Source organism: Cebus imitator, unplaced genomic scaffold (genome assembly GCF_001604975.1).
Source record: "Cebus imitator isolate Cc_AM_T3 unplaced genomic scaffold, Cebus_imitator-1.0 Scaffold81, whole genome shotgun sequence".
Lineage (NCBI taxonomy): Eukaryota > Metazoa > Chordata > Mammalia > Primates > Cebidae > Cebus > Cebus imitator.
Genome location: NW_016107396.1, coordinates 2,515,432 through 2,529,588, shown reverse-complemented (window position 1 = coordinate 2,529,588; position 14,157 = coordinate 2,515,432). Strand labels below are relative to the sequence as shown.

The 14,157-nt window shown below is 37.6% G+C and overlaps 1 protein-coding gene across 4 annotated transcripts in view; it reads left to right on the top strand.

The window, feature by feature from the left end:
* The window catches only part of L3MBTL3 (L3MBTL histone methyl-lysine binding protein 3), a 121,477-nt gene that overhangs the window by 43,863 nt on the left and 63,457 nt on the right, over positions 1–14,157 (top strand). For all 4 annotated transcript variants that reach the window (XM_017533280.2, XM_037740230.1, XM_037740229.1 and 1 more), the window contains 3 exons: positions 3,912–4,047; positions 5,853–5,944; positions 8,456–8,607. In XM_017533280.2, coding sequence (XP_017388769.1) covers positions 3,912–4,047; positions 5,853–5,944; positions 8,456–8,607 — 380 coding nt within the window. The remainder of the gene's footprint in view (positions 1–3,911; positions 4,048–5,852; positions 5,945–8,455; positions 8,608–14,157) is intronic.

Below are 14,157 nucleotides of genomic sequence, written 5' to 3'. Positions count from 1 at the left end.
AGTCTCTCTCTCTCTAGCTCAGGCTGGAGTGCAGTGATGTGGCCATAACTCACTGTATCCTCAACCTTCTGGGCACAAGTGATCCTCTCACCACAGCCTCCCATGTAGCTGGGACCACAGGCATGCACCACCTGATGCCCAGCTAATTTTTTTATTTTTTATTTTTTAGAAATGGTGTTTTGCTGTGTTGCCCAGGTTGGTCTTGAAGTCCTGGGCTCAAGCAGTCCTCCCATCTTGGCTTCCCAAAGTGCTTGGATAACATGCATGAGCCACCACGCCTGGCAAACATACTCTTTTTAACCACCGGGTAGTACTCCATTTTACGGAATTGACCTTAATTCCCTGAACTACTCTCATATTGAACAACTGAGTGATCCTCATTTTTTCATTATTCAAAAAAAAAAAAAAAGGTCCAGTGAGCATCCTTTTGTATCTGTAAGTAGGTCTAGGATCTGTCTCTAGAATTGCCAGGTGAAAAGTGTGGACATTTAAACTACATTTAAATTTTTGATGCATATTACTACTTTTCATATTAATTTTCTCTTTTTGTGTTCCTTCCTCCCTCCCTTCTTCCCTTCTTGGCTTTCTTTTTTTCCCCCCTTTGCAATGGTAAGAGAACATAGTATTTGAACTCTGAAGAAGCCACTAGGGAGTGGAGTATTAGAAGGTTCAGAGAAGAGGCCTGGGAGAAGATGGGACCCAGGGTATATGTGGAGATCCCAGTCTTAGGCAGGAGAAGGAGTCTCTTGCATTTTAACAGGAAGGAGGGGCAAGGAAGTAGGGCTCATGGGTATATACAGGAAGGCTTCTCGGTTTGGAGGCACACAAAAAGAAGGCAAATTTGTGTTAGAAGGCAAATTACTAGCTGAGAATGAGGATGGAAAAAGTGGGATTAGAAGCTGAAGGAGAGGAGGAGGATTTGAAAAGGCTGCAGTGAAGGATGGGAGAGGGAGTTAAGCAGGACCATGGAGGAGAATTGCCATGCAGTGGCAGAGCCCAGCATTGAGGTGGAGTTGATTCTTGTTGCTCCATTCTCATTATTTGCAGTAGTTATGCTCCACAAATTAGCAAGTATGGAACCATCGCTCCTGGGGGAAATAGCGGGTTAGCTTCCTGTGAGCCTCTGGTCACATTTTCGTCTACCGATCAGTATGTAACCTTGTTTTATGTGTGTTTCTGTTTAAAGACACCTCATTTCATATATATTATTGATTGATCAAAATTGAACTCGCAGGTAAGAGCACTATCACTCCTGCCTGATGAAGCTTATCTAGCACAAGTACCTTCTCTGTAAGGCACATCACAACCTTTTGACACTTAGGGACACCAAATAACACTTCAGCACTATGTCAGGGGCCATTTTAAACAGCAGCTTCACCCAAAAAAAGCACAAAAATGTAGAACGTGTGGCACTAAATGGACCCCATAAAAGACACTTGTTCCCAGCATGAGAACTGAAACAAGAAGGTAAAGCGCCTTTTTGATTGACTTCAGCTGGGAACATACATGTTGAGCAACTCAAAAGTGTTGTCAGTCTGTGCATGTCAACGAACACTGCAGGTATTATTTTGGGGTTAAAAATGAATTGTAGCAAGTAGAGGAAGTCACAAATATGGAACACAACATGTGAATAACGAAGACTGGCGGAATGTCATTTTTCCCTTCCCAGCACCGTTTACTAGACTCTGTTAGGTACAGACAAGATGGATACCTGAAATGATGGAATGTCACCAGCAAATGTTTGCAAAGGATATCAGGGCAGAAATTTTTAAATGTTGGCAAGAAAACGTTTTTTAAGTGATTGCTAGGAAAGGAAGGCTTGGGATGAGGGGAGCTGCTAGGGAGGAAGTAGAGGGATCTGTGTGAGATACTGGAGTTTCTGTTGAGATTGAGGAAGAGGCATGCTGGGAGTGACTGAGTTTGCAAACTGGAATAGGAGTATGTGTCCTAGGGTTGGATTTTTACATTTAATATTAAAAAGCAGAGCAGTTCTTGTTGGGGACTAGATTCATGGGAGTGAGGGCTCGAAGCAGAGAGGAAGAGAGACAAAATGCCAAGGTACTAGAAGAGTCATACATATATATAATGAAAGTACTCAGATAGAGAGGAAGAGAATAAGCCAGGGTAAGTGTTCGGGAGGTTAGCATGGGGGAGGAAGAGCAGGAGAGTTGCTTCAGCCACGTGGCTCGAGCCTCGGAGGAGAACTGGCCTAGGATCCATGGTGTGGTGGGAGGCAGCAACTCCACCTGTGTCTGCAGGAGGTAGAGTGGGGAAGAGGAGCAGCCTTAGGGAAAGGCTCGAGAAGGATGAGCTAGGTACGACTGTGGGCAAGAAGGATGAGGATATGGGAGGTTGTTTCTCAAAGCATAGCTTTCCAGAGAGCCTGAGATAGAGACTGGGGGACAACAGAGAGAGCTCAGCTCAAGGGAGCAGAAGCTCAGAACGGTGTGCCCACCAGAAAGTAGAGGCTGTAACCTACTAAAGGGGCTGAGCTTTTAGGATTGGCCAGAGGCAGCTGACTGTGAGACAGAGGAGAGAAGCAGCCTTCTTTGCATGGGGTGGCTGCAGGGAGTGGGGGTAGCCCCAGTCTTTCTTGAGAGATTGTATTTCCTAGGGATTCCAATCTCAGCTCTATGGAGAGACTCTGTTCTCTGGGGGTAGTCAGCTTAGTTGTAAATTTTATGTGTGTGGTCTATCAATACATTCCAATTGAAAAAATACTGATATATAAGAGAAAATATTAAAAGTCCATCATTTCCTTTTTGCCCCTTCTTTTCTATCACTTCCTAGAAGAAATCATTATTAATATTTTGGCAAATATTTGTCCAGACTGCTTTTTACTATGTGTTTACATATATATGAATAAGTGTATATATTTATGTATATAAATGCATATACTTAGGTATATATATACACACACATACATATACGTATACATAATTATATACCCATAAATATACGTGTGGACCCCCACGTGTCTAATTTTCTCATAAACTAACTCATTCTCTGTTAGTTCTGCCACTTGAGTTTTAGCAGTATGTTTTAGAGAACTTTCCATGACGGTAACTGTACAGCTACCTCACTTTGAGGATTAATTGCCCTGGCCCTGCACTCTGGTCCAAGTTCCTCATTCAGGCTTCTGCGGGACAGGCGCTCCTGGAGGGGGTAGATGTCTGGTGTGGTGTGTGTTTCTACTTCAGCACATCTGCTTGTGCTAGTGGGAAGAAGACTGAGGGGCTGAATCTACTCTTTGAGAGCTCAGGGAAGGGTATGATCCAGCTCAGATCTCTTAAGCTCACATGACCTTCTAAATCAGAATGTTCCTAAGTGGAGCCCTGTAGGCATATGTACAGCATGTGTTATACAGCATGAGTTCTTACTAGCATTCTTAGGAGCCTGTCTCATCCAAGTAATAAACTAGGAGAGACACTTTTCTTCCTTTCTTCCAATCCAGCTTTGGTGGAGAAGAGACACTTGACTTCTCTGCATTTGCACCAGCCGCGGTGGTCTGCAGCATTCAGTGCAGGGCAGAGCGTCCACTCTGGGGCCATGCTAGAGCTGAGTGTGCTGTGCTGGGGTGGCTACTTGCCTTCCAGCTCACCTTGGGGACACATCCTGGTACAGTGTAGGGAGTGGAGAAAGGACCTGCACTTGTGGGAAAAGAGTCTTTGCCCCATATCCATGTGCTCCTCATGTAACTAAGAATGTTGCCAGAATCCCTCAGCTCAGCTCTTCCTAATTTAATAGACTTTGCCTTTAAATTCTGGATATCTGTATAGTTGTTTGCTGTTAATGTGGGTGGTTTGATTAACATTAAGTCTATATCTTGCCTGGTGTCCATGTTTATTTTTGTATATGTACATGAATATTCTGGGTTAAAGAAATAATGCAGCCTACTTTACCTGTTTTAGGTTTGTGGATACCGGATAAAACTTCACTTTGATGGGTATTCTGATTGCTATGACTTCTGGGTGAATGCAGACGCTCTGGATATTCACCCGGTTGGGTGGTGTGAGAAAACTGGCCACAAACTCCATCCTCCAAAAGGTTTTGTCAGTTTCTGTTTCATATTTTAAATTCAGTAAAAACTCATTTTCTTACATGCTATGTTAGAATTTTTAAAAATTCAGGCTTTATGAAAATTCAGATAGGTGCAAATTTACCCTTATTGTTCATGATGAAAACACATTTAGTAAAGTAAAAGAAATAAAAGTACAGTCCAGCTTAAGAAAATAAACTATGTTTGCATACTTCTTTTTATGTAACATAACATTTGCATGATACTCAACTTTGACTACAAATAATGTTTACCTGCAAATTTCTATCATTAAATACATACATCTTTGAAAAAACTGATTTGAAAAATTACTTTAAATTAGTTTACATAACTAAGTTTAGTGTAAACTGTTTTAAGCTAATTTTTCAAATCAGTTTTTCAGTATATAGAAAATTCTGAGAAATTCTGCATGAACTTATGGATCGTAATATTTAGGAGATTGGCAAGAAGACTGTAACACCAAAAATTGGCTTAGGTGGGGGGTTGAACTCATAGCAATTACTTTTCTTGTATTTGAGTTCTTTATATTATAGTTCACCAGTGAATATCATCTTTTTCGCTCTCTCCCTAATGTATTCTGTAAATTTTTTTTTTGACAGAGTCTTGCTCTGTTGCCCAGGTTGGAGTGCAGTGGTGCGATCTTCACTCACTGCAACCACTGCCATCCAGGTTCAAGTGATTCTTCTGTCTCAGCCTCCTGAGTAGCTGGGATTACAGGCACCCACCAGCATGCCTGGCTAATTTTTCTATTTTTGGTAGAGACAGTGTTTCCCTATGTTGGCCAGGCTGGTCTCAAACTTCTGGCCTCAAGTGATCTGCCTACCTTGGCCTCCCAAAGTGCTGGGATTGCAGGTGTGAGCCTCTGTGCCGGCCATGTTTAGTAACATCTTGTTCCCTTCTTTTTTAATCATTACATTTATTTTTGTTTACTTGATGTCAAAAATTCAGGTTACTAGTTTGATATTTGTGGCCTATCTCAGGGCTTTAATGCATTAGCCATCCCTTTGTTGTAAGTGAAAAAACAGTGGCAAAGTGATATATAGCTGAAGGATTAAACAAAATCGCATGGGAAAGGTGAGGGTGAAAAAGAAAATCTATAAGCCTTCCATGAATTGATCTCTTACATATGGTAAATTATTAGCTGTTCTTTTCATGGTGCCTTTTGGACTTTGATGAATGTGAAAGAGTGCACATCCGCAGATAAAATCAGATGCTGAATTTCCTTTTTTAAGAAACTGTTAAATTCAATGAAATTGTAAAAAATTAAGGCAAGGACATTTCCCTTATTGTAATTTGCCAGCATCCTTACTTCATAAACCTTTAATTGTCCTTCTTGAGGTGATAGGCCAAAAGGATTTTACCTGTTCCCTTTCTATTATTTCCAAATTCCCACTTGTTTCTGTAAGTTAGTCTTCCCAAAATAGACTAGGTGAGAGAAAAATAAAGAATTTTGACCACTCCAGTTCAGTATCTGTATTGCTAAGGAATTCTACCTAAATGCTGGTAGAAATACCCTGATAGTAAAAAGTGCCCTAGGTGTAATATGTATTTGCTTCCTTATTCCTTTTGTTTATATCCATTACCATTCATTCAGAATTGGAAAATAATAATACAGCTTATTGGAAATAAACATATTCTAAATATCCATAGTTATGAATTATGAGTTAAAATGTGTTTATTGAAAAAGTAATTTGATTGATTTCGGTGTGTTGGAGTTAGAGATAAGTAGGGTTAGAAAACTAAGTGTAAAATATTTTGATATTTGAATCAGTCTGTTCCTATGTGCTTTCTCCAGGTTATAAAGAAGAAGAATTTAACTGGCAGACCTATCTTAAGACATGTAAAGCTCAAGCTGCTCCTAAGTCATTATTTGAAAATCAGAATATAGTAAGTACATACAAAACATGTTTCCTTTCAAAGAAAGAAGTTTTTTGAGTGTCTCAAAGGATCAATTACAAGTGATAACAAAGAGCTATAATAAATTTTATTGACTTGGTAAATAGAGTACTCTTACCTTAATTACAGTTTAAAATTAGCTTAAAATCTTCATGAATGAATATATTTTATAGCCATATTATGGTTGTCTCTTTTATTGCACAGTAGAAGACAAGATAGTACAAGATTCAGGTGAGATTTACAATTAAGATGCGTAAAAAATTAAATTGGCTGAGATATTTTATTGTTATTATCACTTATTTGGTAGTGCTGTTCAAATGGGATTCACATAGCTGGATGAAGGCAGACCTGTTTCAGTTTATATGTAGGAGGTCACTGGAGACTGTGACTTGTCTTCACTGTAGCTTATAGCTTTGCTTGCAGTAAACAGAAGCAAAGTCTGGATGTGTGTCTCTTTTCTACCTCTTGACCTGTATTCCCACCTTCCATAACATGTTCCTCTGTTGGCAGACCTGATTCATGACATTTTTCTTTTCCCAAGTTCTGATCTAGTTGGAAAGAATAAAGAGCAAGCCAGTGGAAAACCAAAATGCCATCTTTATAGATGGTCAGAGCTAAGTTGGAGGACGTGCATGACCTGTATCTGCAGAGAAATAAGCTTGATTCTGAGCCCTAGAATTGAAGAGATTTAATTTTCCTTTTGGCCCCATTCCCCAAGTTCAGGGAACACTAGACCCTTAAGGAGCAGAGTAGAAACTGTGCACCCTGCAGCCCAGCTTTCTTTCTGGTATGATCAGTTCTTCCTTCCCAAAGTCACCGGGCAGGTAGCATTCAGTGAGACAGTGGGGAGAAGCAGTAATGTTTCACTGACCGCATTCCCTCCAAATGGAAATAAACAAACATCAAAAGCAGGGGAAAACCTCCTCATTCCAAAAATCCTCCATTTGAGAAACAGTATAAACCAGTTGGTTTGAGAGCGTCAATCTAATGGCTGGAATGTTCTCTGATTTAATTGAATACAAACCAGGTTGAATTAGAGAACTGACAAATTGTGTTTGTGTGCATGTGTGTTTGTGTGTTTAGGTTACTAATAGTGTCAATGAGCCAGCTTATTATTGTAAAACGACTTAATTGAGAGGATAGCGTAATTGCTGAAATGTAATAGTGCATTGTCAGTTGGTGTGTCAAAACTTATCCCAGGGAGGAAGGTCAGTTCAGTGGAAAACTCAGCAGCCTGCTGTCTCTGCTCCAAATTTCCTAATCCCTGTCTGGTTCTCTGATGATGACTTCAGTCAGGGATTTGATTAACTGCCTTGAACTGTCCTCCTAAATTCTATGCATTGCTAGCATACAACTTAATCTCGGGCTCTGTGTTTCCTATCTAAGAGACAATTTTTTCCATTTCTAGATTGCTCTACCTCAGAATCCTCAAACATTTATGGTCAGAGCTCAGATAAATTTCAGTACTAAATTCATAGTAAAGATTTCTGTGTAGCATTAGTGCCTGTTTCATTCAGACATGACTTATTCTAACATTTTCAGATACACAGCTGTCTACATTTTTACAATGATAGTTGTATAATCATAGTAAAATGAGAGATAGTATCTATTTTGCTTAAAGTAGTTAAAATAATTATAATGATGAGTCTGAACAGTGTTTTTTTTTAAAGGGAAGAAATGACTTATATTGTGTTGTGATTGGCATAATTGGTATCTAGGTATACTAGTCTATAATATATATCTATATCTATCTATCTATATAGATAGGTAGATAAAGATATTTTCCCCATAAAAAATTGTAGGAGATGTTTATACATTACTGTACCTTAAGCATTAACCCTTATAGATCTTTTATTGTTTTTGTTCCATTATCTGAATGACTGATTATCTGTAGATTTCTTTACGTTACCAACTATTTTGAATAGCTGTGTACATCAACAGCCAATTCTTTGCTGCTGTTAGGAATAAGATGTATCTGAAGTGTTGAGTAAAAGTTGTAATAATTTGCAGCCTTTCATATATGAAGATGACCTACTTTCAGTAGAGTACTCTTTTGAGAGAGATTTTCAGAAGTGGGAGTGAATTTGTACTGACTCATGCACATTTTTAACTTGATTAAGTGCATATTTTGTGTGAATAATTTTCATTGTTAAGTCTGTAATCAAGAAAAAAAGGGCAAAATGTGAACTGTATGGTGAATAAAACTTACAGTTTTCTAATTAAGGTATCAAAACGCATGTTAAAATTAATTATTTTAAACTCTGTGAGGTGATGGATTTTTCGTTTTGAGGCCCAGATAGGTAATTGGGTGTAGCAGTAGGGCATTTTTTAAAAAAATTGCTGCTTGTTGGAAAGCGACCCTGCTGTGAAACTGGCATATGATTTTGAAATTATGTGAATACAGCAGTGGATGCCAGGCCTTTGAGCAAGAGGTGCAGAGAGTGTGCAGGTCTTGTGGTTAAGTGTGTGCTTATCTCTAATTAAATCTGTATGTTTCCATAGACAGTGATCCCATCGGGCTTTCGAGTTGGTATGAAGCTTGAGGCAGTAGACAAAAAGAATCCCACATTCATCTGTGTTGCTACGGTAACAGATATGGTGGACAATCGTTTCCTGGTACATTTTGACAACTGGGATGAAAGCTATGACTATTGGTGAGACATTTTCCATTGTTGTGTGCTTTTAAAAATTTAATGTTTATCCAAGTAAACCAAGCACATGGTTTAATAACAGTAAGAATGCAAAGCTTATAACAACAACAAAAAAAACATTCGCCACTTTTTCCTATTACAGATTTTTAATTTTTACCTGTTCAATATGGCATGTATTTTAAATAACATCCGTTAATTCTACTTTATGATTTGTATTTTATTGACTTCCTACCATGGAAGTGCAGCCTCTACACCCCACATTCCTAACGTATGTTCACACGTATTTTAACCTTCCCTTCTTATTTTCATGCCCACCAGCTAATTTAAGCATTCATAATAGCTGAGTACAAAATATATTGAAGAATATTATTTTTAATCATTGCAGTTTTTAGATACACTGCACAGAGAAGTAAAAGCAACATATGTTAAAATTATGTAATTATAAAATAATTATAATAAAGCCATTGTATTTTGATTCAACAGTTGCAATAAGGATTTTTCATACCCAATTTGTGTTCATTGATTGCTATAATTCAGTTTCCTGGTAAAAGGCATTTCTAAAGTGTTTAGTTCCTTCTAGAGTACACTTGAATTGAGAACATTTTAGAGAAGTAACAGCTGTCTTTATAAAATACGGCTTGTGTCACAGGATAAGTGAATATTAACTTATATAAATATTGCTAAATTTCAGGGAGGTTTGTTTTGTGACCTTACTTTTTAGTGTCCATATATTTAAACATTCTGTAGACCCATCGATAATTTCCATTACTTCTCAGATGGGATTCTTAGATACTTAGCAGTTTTACTTGAATTGTCTAAAAAGGAAGAGATGTTGACATTCATTTGCTATTCGTATTTTTTAAATGCTTTCTATGTCACCAAAAATGTAGACAATTAGTTCCATGATGAGATTACAGACCCAAGTACAATTAGGCCTTCTGTATCTATGGGTTGCACATCCATGGATGCAACCAACCACAGATCAAAAATATAAAAAATTGAAAACAGAATAATAAAAGTAATACAAATATACGGTATAACAATTATTTACATAGTATTTACATTGTATTAAGTATTCTAAGTAATGTAGAAATGATATAAAGTCTGTGGGAGATAAAGTATACAGAAGGATGTGTGTAGGTTATATGCAATTATTAAAGCCATTTTATAAAGGGGACTTGAGCATCTTTAGATTTTGGTGTCCAACGGGGCTTCTGGAACCAATCTCCTGCTGATACCAAGGCATGACTGCACTTTCAAATATTTTGTGTTTTCCCCAGCTTTTTTCTGCAGAGCATAATTTCTCCTCATAGGACATTTTTACATTCAGTTTATAATAAAATTTTTTCACTGAAATACAGTCAATTTCTAATATACACAAAAATATTATAATAGAGCAGCCCTACTGTAGCCTTTACTCAGCACCAACAATTATCAACTTATATCCAGTATATTTCCTATGTATTCCTACTTCTAAAATCCCAACTCTGGGATTGTTTTGAAATCAATTACAAATATCGGAGCATTTTACCTGTGAATATTTCAGTATGTATCTTCTAAAGAGAGGAATTATTTTTATTTTTTAAAAAATAATAGTAACTATGATGTTACTAACATACTTAAATATTTTTCCCAATTATTTTAATGGGTTTTTGTTTGTTTTTAGCGATGGCTTTAGGTCCAATAAGGTGTACACTTTGTGATTGCTTTGCTTGACTTTGTTTAATTTACAGATACCTATTCCTCTTCTTTCTTCCTTTTTGGTTGTAGCTTTTATTAAAGACACCAAGTTGTTTGTACTGTTGAGTCTCTCAGTTTGATTTGCTGATTGAAACCTTGTCTTATTGTTTACTGGGTTCTTTTCTTTCCTCCTATTTACTGTAAACTGGTGGGTTTTGTTTCATTTAAAATTGTTTGGCCCACCACAATGGCTCATGCCTGTAATCCCAGTAACTTAGGAGGCCAAGGTGGGAGATCACTTGAACCCAGGTGTTTGAGACCAGCTTGGGCAAGATAGCAAGACCCCTGACTCTACATAAACATTTCAAAAACAATAAAAATGTTCTATACCTATTTTGAATAGGTGAGTGGATGAGAAAATGTTAACTTTGGAAATAGTCTAAATCGGTCCTGAATCAAACTTGTGTTTCCTTCTGTGCTTGGTGGAGACTATGATGATGGTACTACTGGAGCTCCAGGCCTTTTCTTAATGAATGATGCTAAAGCAACAATTAGAATCTGTTGAAATGAGAATGTTTTCTTTTTAAAGTTGTGGTTTATTTGAGAATTTTTTTAAGCTTTTGCCTGATTTAAACAAAATGGGTGAATGTCAGTTTATTTTTGTGGTCTCATAAGTATTACAGTGTTGTAAAGGTATAAGTTGCTGATTTGACATAAGATGTGTTGCCTTTAAAAACATTCTTGTGGAAAAAAGCAAGGAAGGAGTCTAAAAGAATTTGCCACGTTCATTTTTTGATGCCAAATATCTAGGGAACAAACAGGAAGGATCCTGGGTTCTAAAAAAGACCCTGGATTCTAAAAAGATCCCGGATTCTAAAAATAACAAAGAAAAGAAAAAACAAATTGATACCTTTTAACTGCAGTTTTGTGCTTTTATGAGCACAAACTAATTATTTTTAGGATGGAATGTACCTTGAGGATTACTTAGACTTCCAGCTACTGACATGAAATCATATTTTGTTAATTGTCTGAAAAAGAAAACGAAAACAGTGTGTTCTCTTCTACAACATGCAATTAAGGCACAATGGAAATTGCTTAAGTGCTCTGGAATTTCTCCACTTAGTTACTAAGTATTATGCTCTTTGATCTTTGAATTTCGGAATGGTTTTTATCTGCCTAAATTACTTAGGTATGTAATTGAGGTTACAGATTGGATTGCCTTTCCCAATTTAAAATAGTTTGGAAATGAGATATTTTTTGCTTTGAATTGAATAGTAATTCTATATGTTTTTTACATTAGTGGGAATTTGAAAATATGTATGTGTCTGTATATATTTGTGATACTACATGTTGCAGTAAAACATTTCTGACTTCCAAAGAAGAACACAATAAAAATTTAGGTAGGATTGAAAAAGTAGTTTTCTATGAAACAAAAATGGTATGTATTAGAATAAAAATGGTTTCACCTTTGGGTTTTTTCTGTGCTTTTGTTACTGATAATTGATAGCTGCTCAATTCTATCTCCTTGACAGTTGTTAGGTTTAGGAATAATGCTAGGTATTATAGAATATTGGCACTAGAAAGGACTGTAGGGATCCAGGAAGGTAGATGAGCACCTCTAGGCTAGCACGCCCTCCTGCCACAGCAGCCTGTCTCCTGATTATCCTCCTGCTGCCTGAAGGTTGGGCTCTGGGGCAGAACACAATGAGTACAGTCACTTCCTCTTTTTTCGCAGGGACTAGGAAGTAGGAAGGAACCTTTCTTTTAAAAAATGTTATTTTCACGTACCCTTATCTTTTGGGATCCAGGAAGGGATGACAACAGGAATTTGCCCATTGTTTAGTAAAAGGCCTAAGTGAATGAGGTTGCAGTTTCAGCCATTTTTGATTCCATTGTATTTTGATGTCCCAGTGGAGTCAGGGCAAAAATGAGCAACAAAAAGATCTATGAAAAAGAGAAGCGTTGTTAGTGAATTAGAAAAAATAGATTAGTGGAACCTTTCCTGATTGCCTCTTTTTCATAAACTTATTTTTTAGAGATGAATCTCTTTTACATTTATATATTAAAAGCAATAGTAATTTTATGTGTCTCCCTAAAATCATGTTGAAAGCTCGTCAGTTTCTTAGAGCAGTGTCAGTTAACAGGGTTATCACTATTTGTTTAAATTTGGGAAGCACTGGTTGGTGGTGGTGATGGGAAGTTTGTGGAGATCAGTGGAACCTGGGCAGTTTTAAACTTCAGTCCAGAGGGTCTTGGGACGGAGAGAAACTAAACACCACTGTCTTGGCTGCAGGGTTAGATGGTGGTTAGTGCTTAATTTTTAGAACCAGCTGCTTGGAGGGGTGATGGCACTTGGAGGCATGATGGAACTTGGGGGGAAGGACAGACTCAAGCTCCCTGGAGGGCTCTTGGGGAGGGCTTCTTAAAGGACACAGGCTTTGAGCCGGACCAAGAAGGAATGGTGCTTAGAGGTTGGGATGGATATTCCTGGTTAAGGAAAGCACTTTCTTGTGTATTGGCCTGGGGGTAGGATGTGTTTGAGTAATGGCAGCCAGTATATTCAGTGCATTACTTAACACTTCTAAACTTTAGTTGTCCTCTAAAAGGGATTAATAATCATACCTGTCTCATCAGGTGTCATGGAAATTAAAATAAGAGTTTTAGAAACAAATCGATTTGCAAAAGGTTGAAGAGCGATAAGGGATATTAAGCAAAGAAGTTAGGCACTGAAAGCAAAAGGATTATTGCTTGAGAGGAAGTTGACTTCTATGGAGGGTTCCCTGCACCGTGAGCATTTTTGAGCTTGGTTTTTAGATAGAAGGCAGGAGGCCACTGTCGAGGGAGAGTGGAGATTTCTGAAACTAGTGGTTATTGTTGACACCAGGTCTCCTAGAAGCAGCTACGCTCAGAAAGAAAGAAGCTTTCTTTTCCCTCAGCCTGGAGAAAAGGAAGAAGTAAAAGGAAAATTTGATACAAGCGTGATGAGATGCTATCCCCTTTATCTTTTCCAAGTATTCATTATGTTAACAAAAGATTTTAAGCTTGAAGCAAATCAATACTATTTCAAACAGCTACTGTGGGTAATGGAATTGGACATCAATTAGGGATGGAAAGGACCACTTGATGACTCAGGCTGATGAGGTTTGGGGTTCAGTAGTAAAGTGCAGAGTAATGGAGGCCCTAGGAGTTCACGTATAAGGGGAGCCAGGAGAGTTGAATACTGGGTAATAAATTGGCAGAATCATCATGCTCTGGGTTTAGAAAGTGGAGAAGCCAAGTGACCTGTATTTCTTAAAATAATCTAAACCACTCTTGCTTAACGGAGAGACTTCGATGTTTTCCATACGTAAGCGTCTTGCAGTATTCTCCTTTGACTCTGCCTGATTCTGCAGAGCCCAGCATGTGTGCATTAGTTTTTGTTTAGCTTTTGGCTGTCGTTGATAAAACCAGAATACCTTTTTTTTCCACCCAAGTACTTGGTGAAATCACTTAATCTCTTTGATTTCCATAAAATGAGGATCTTCATGTCTCCTAACTTTATCCATTTATCATAAGCATGGATTTTTTTTTTTTTTTAATGAGTTATTTCTTTGGTTTCTGGCCCTTTCAGGATTTACTGGCTAGGTCTCATTGGGTATAATTTGCATTTATACATGAAATGAACTTCAAAAACATTTTTTGAAATGGACTTCTTTCATGATATACATAAACGTCCAAAAGAAAGAGAGACAGAGTACAGCAATCAGGGATTTGCCATACTTTTTACCTTTAGTTTTTCTTCATATTTCTTTTCAGTTACATTTCTACTTTTGAACACCAGATGGGACTAAGAGATGACTTGTTTTACAATAGCAACAGAAAGGCTATCACAGC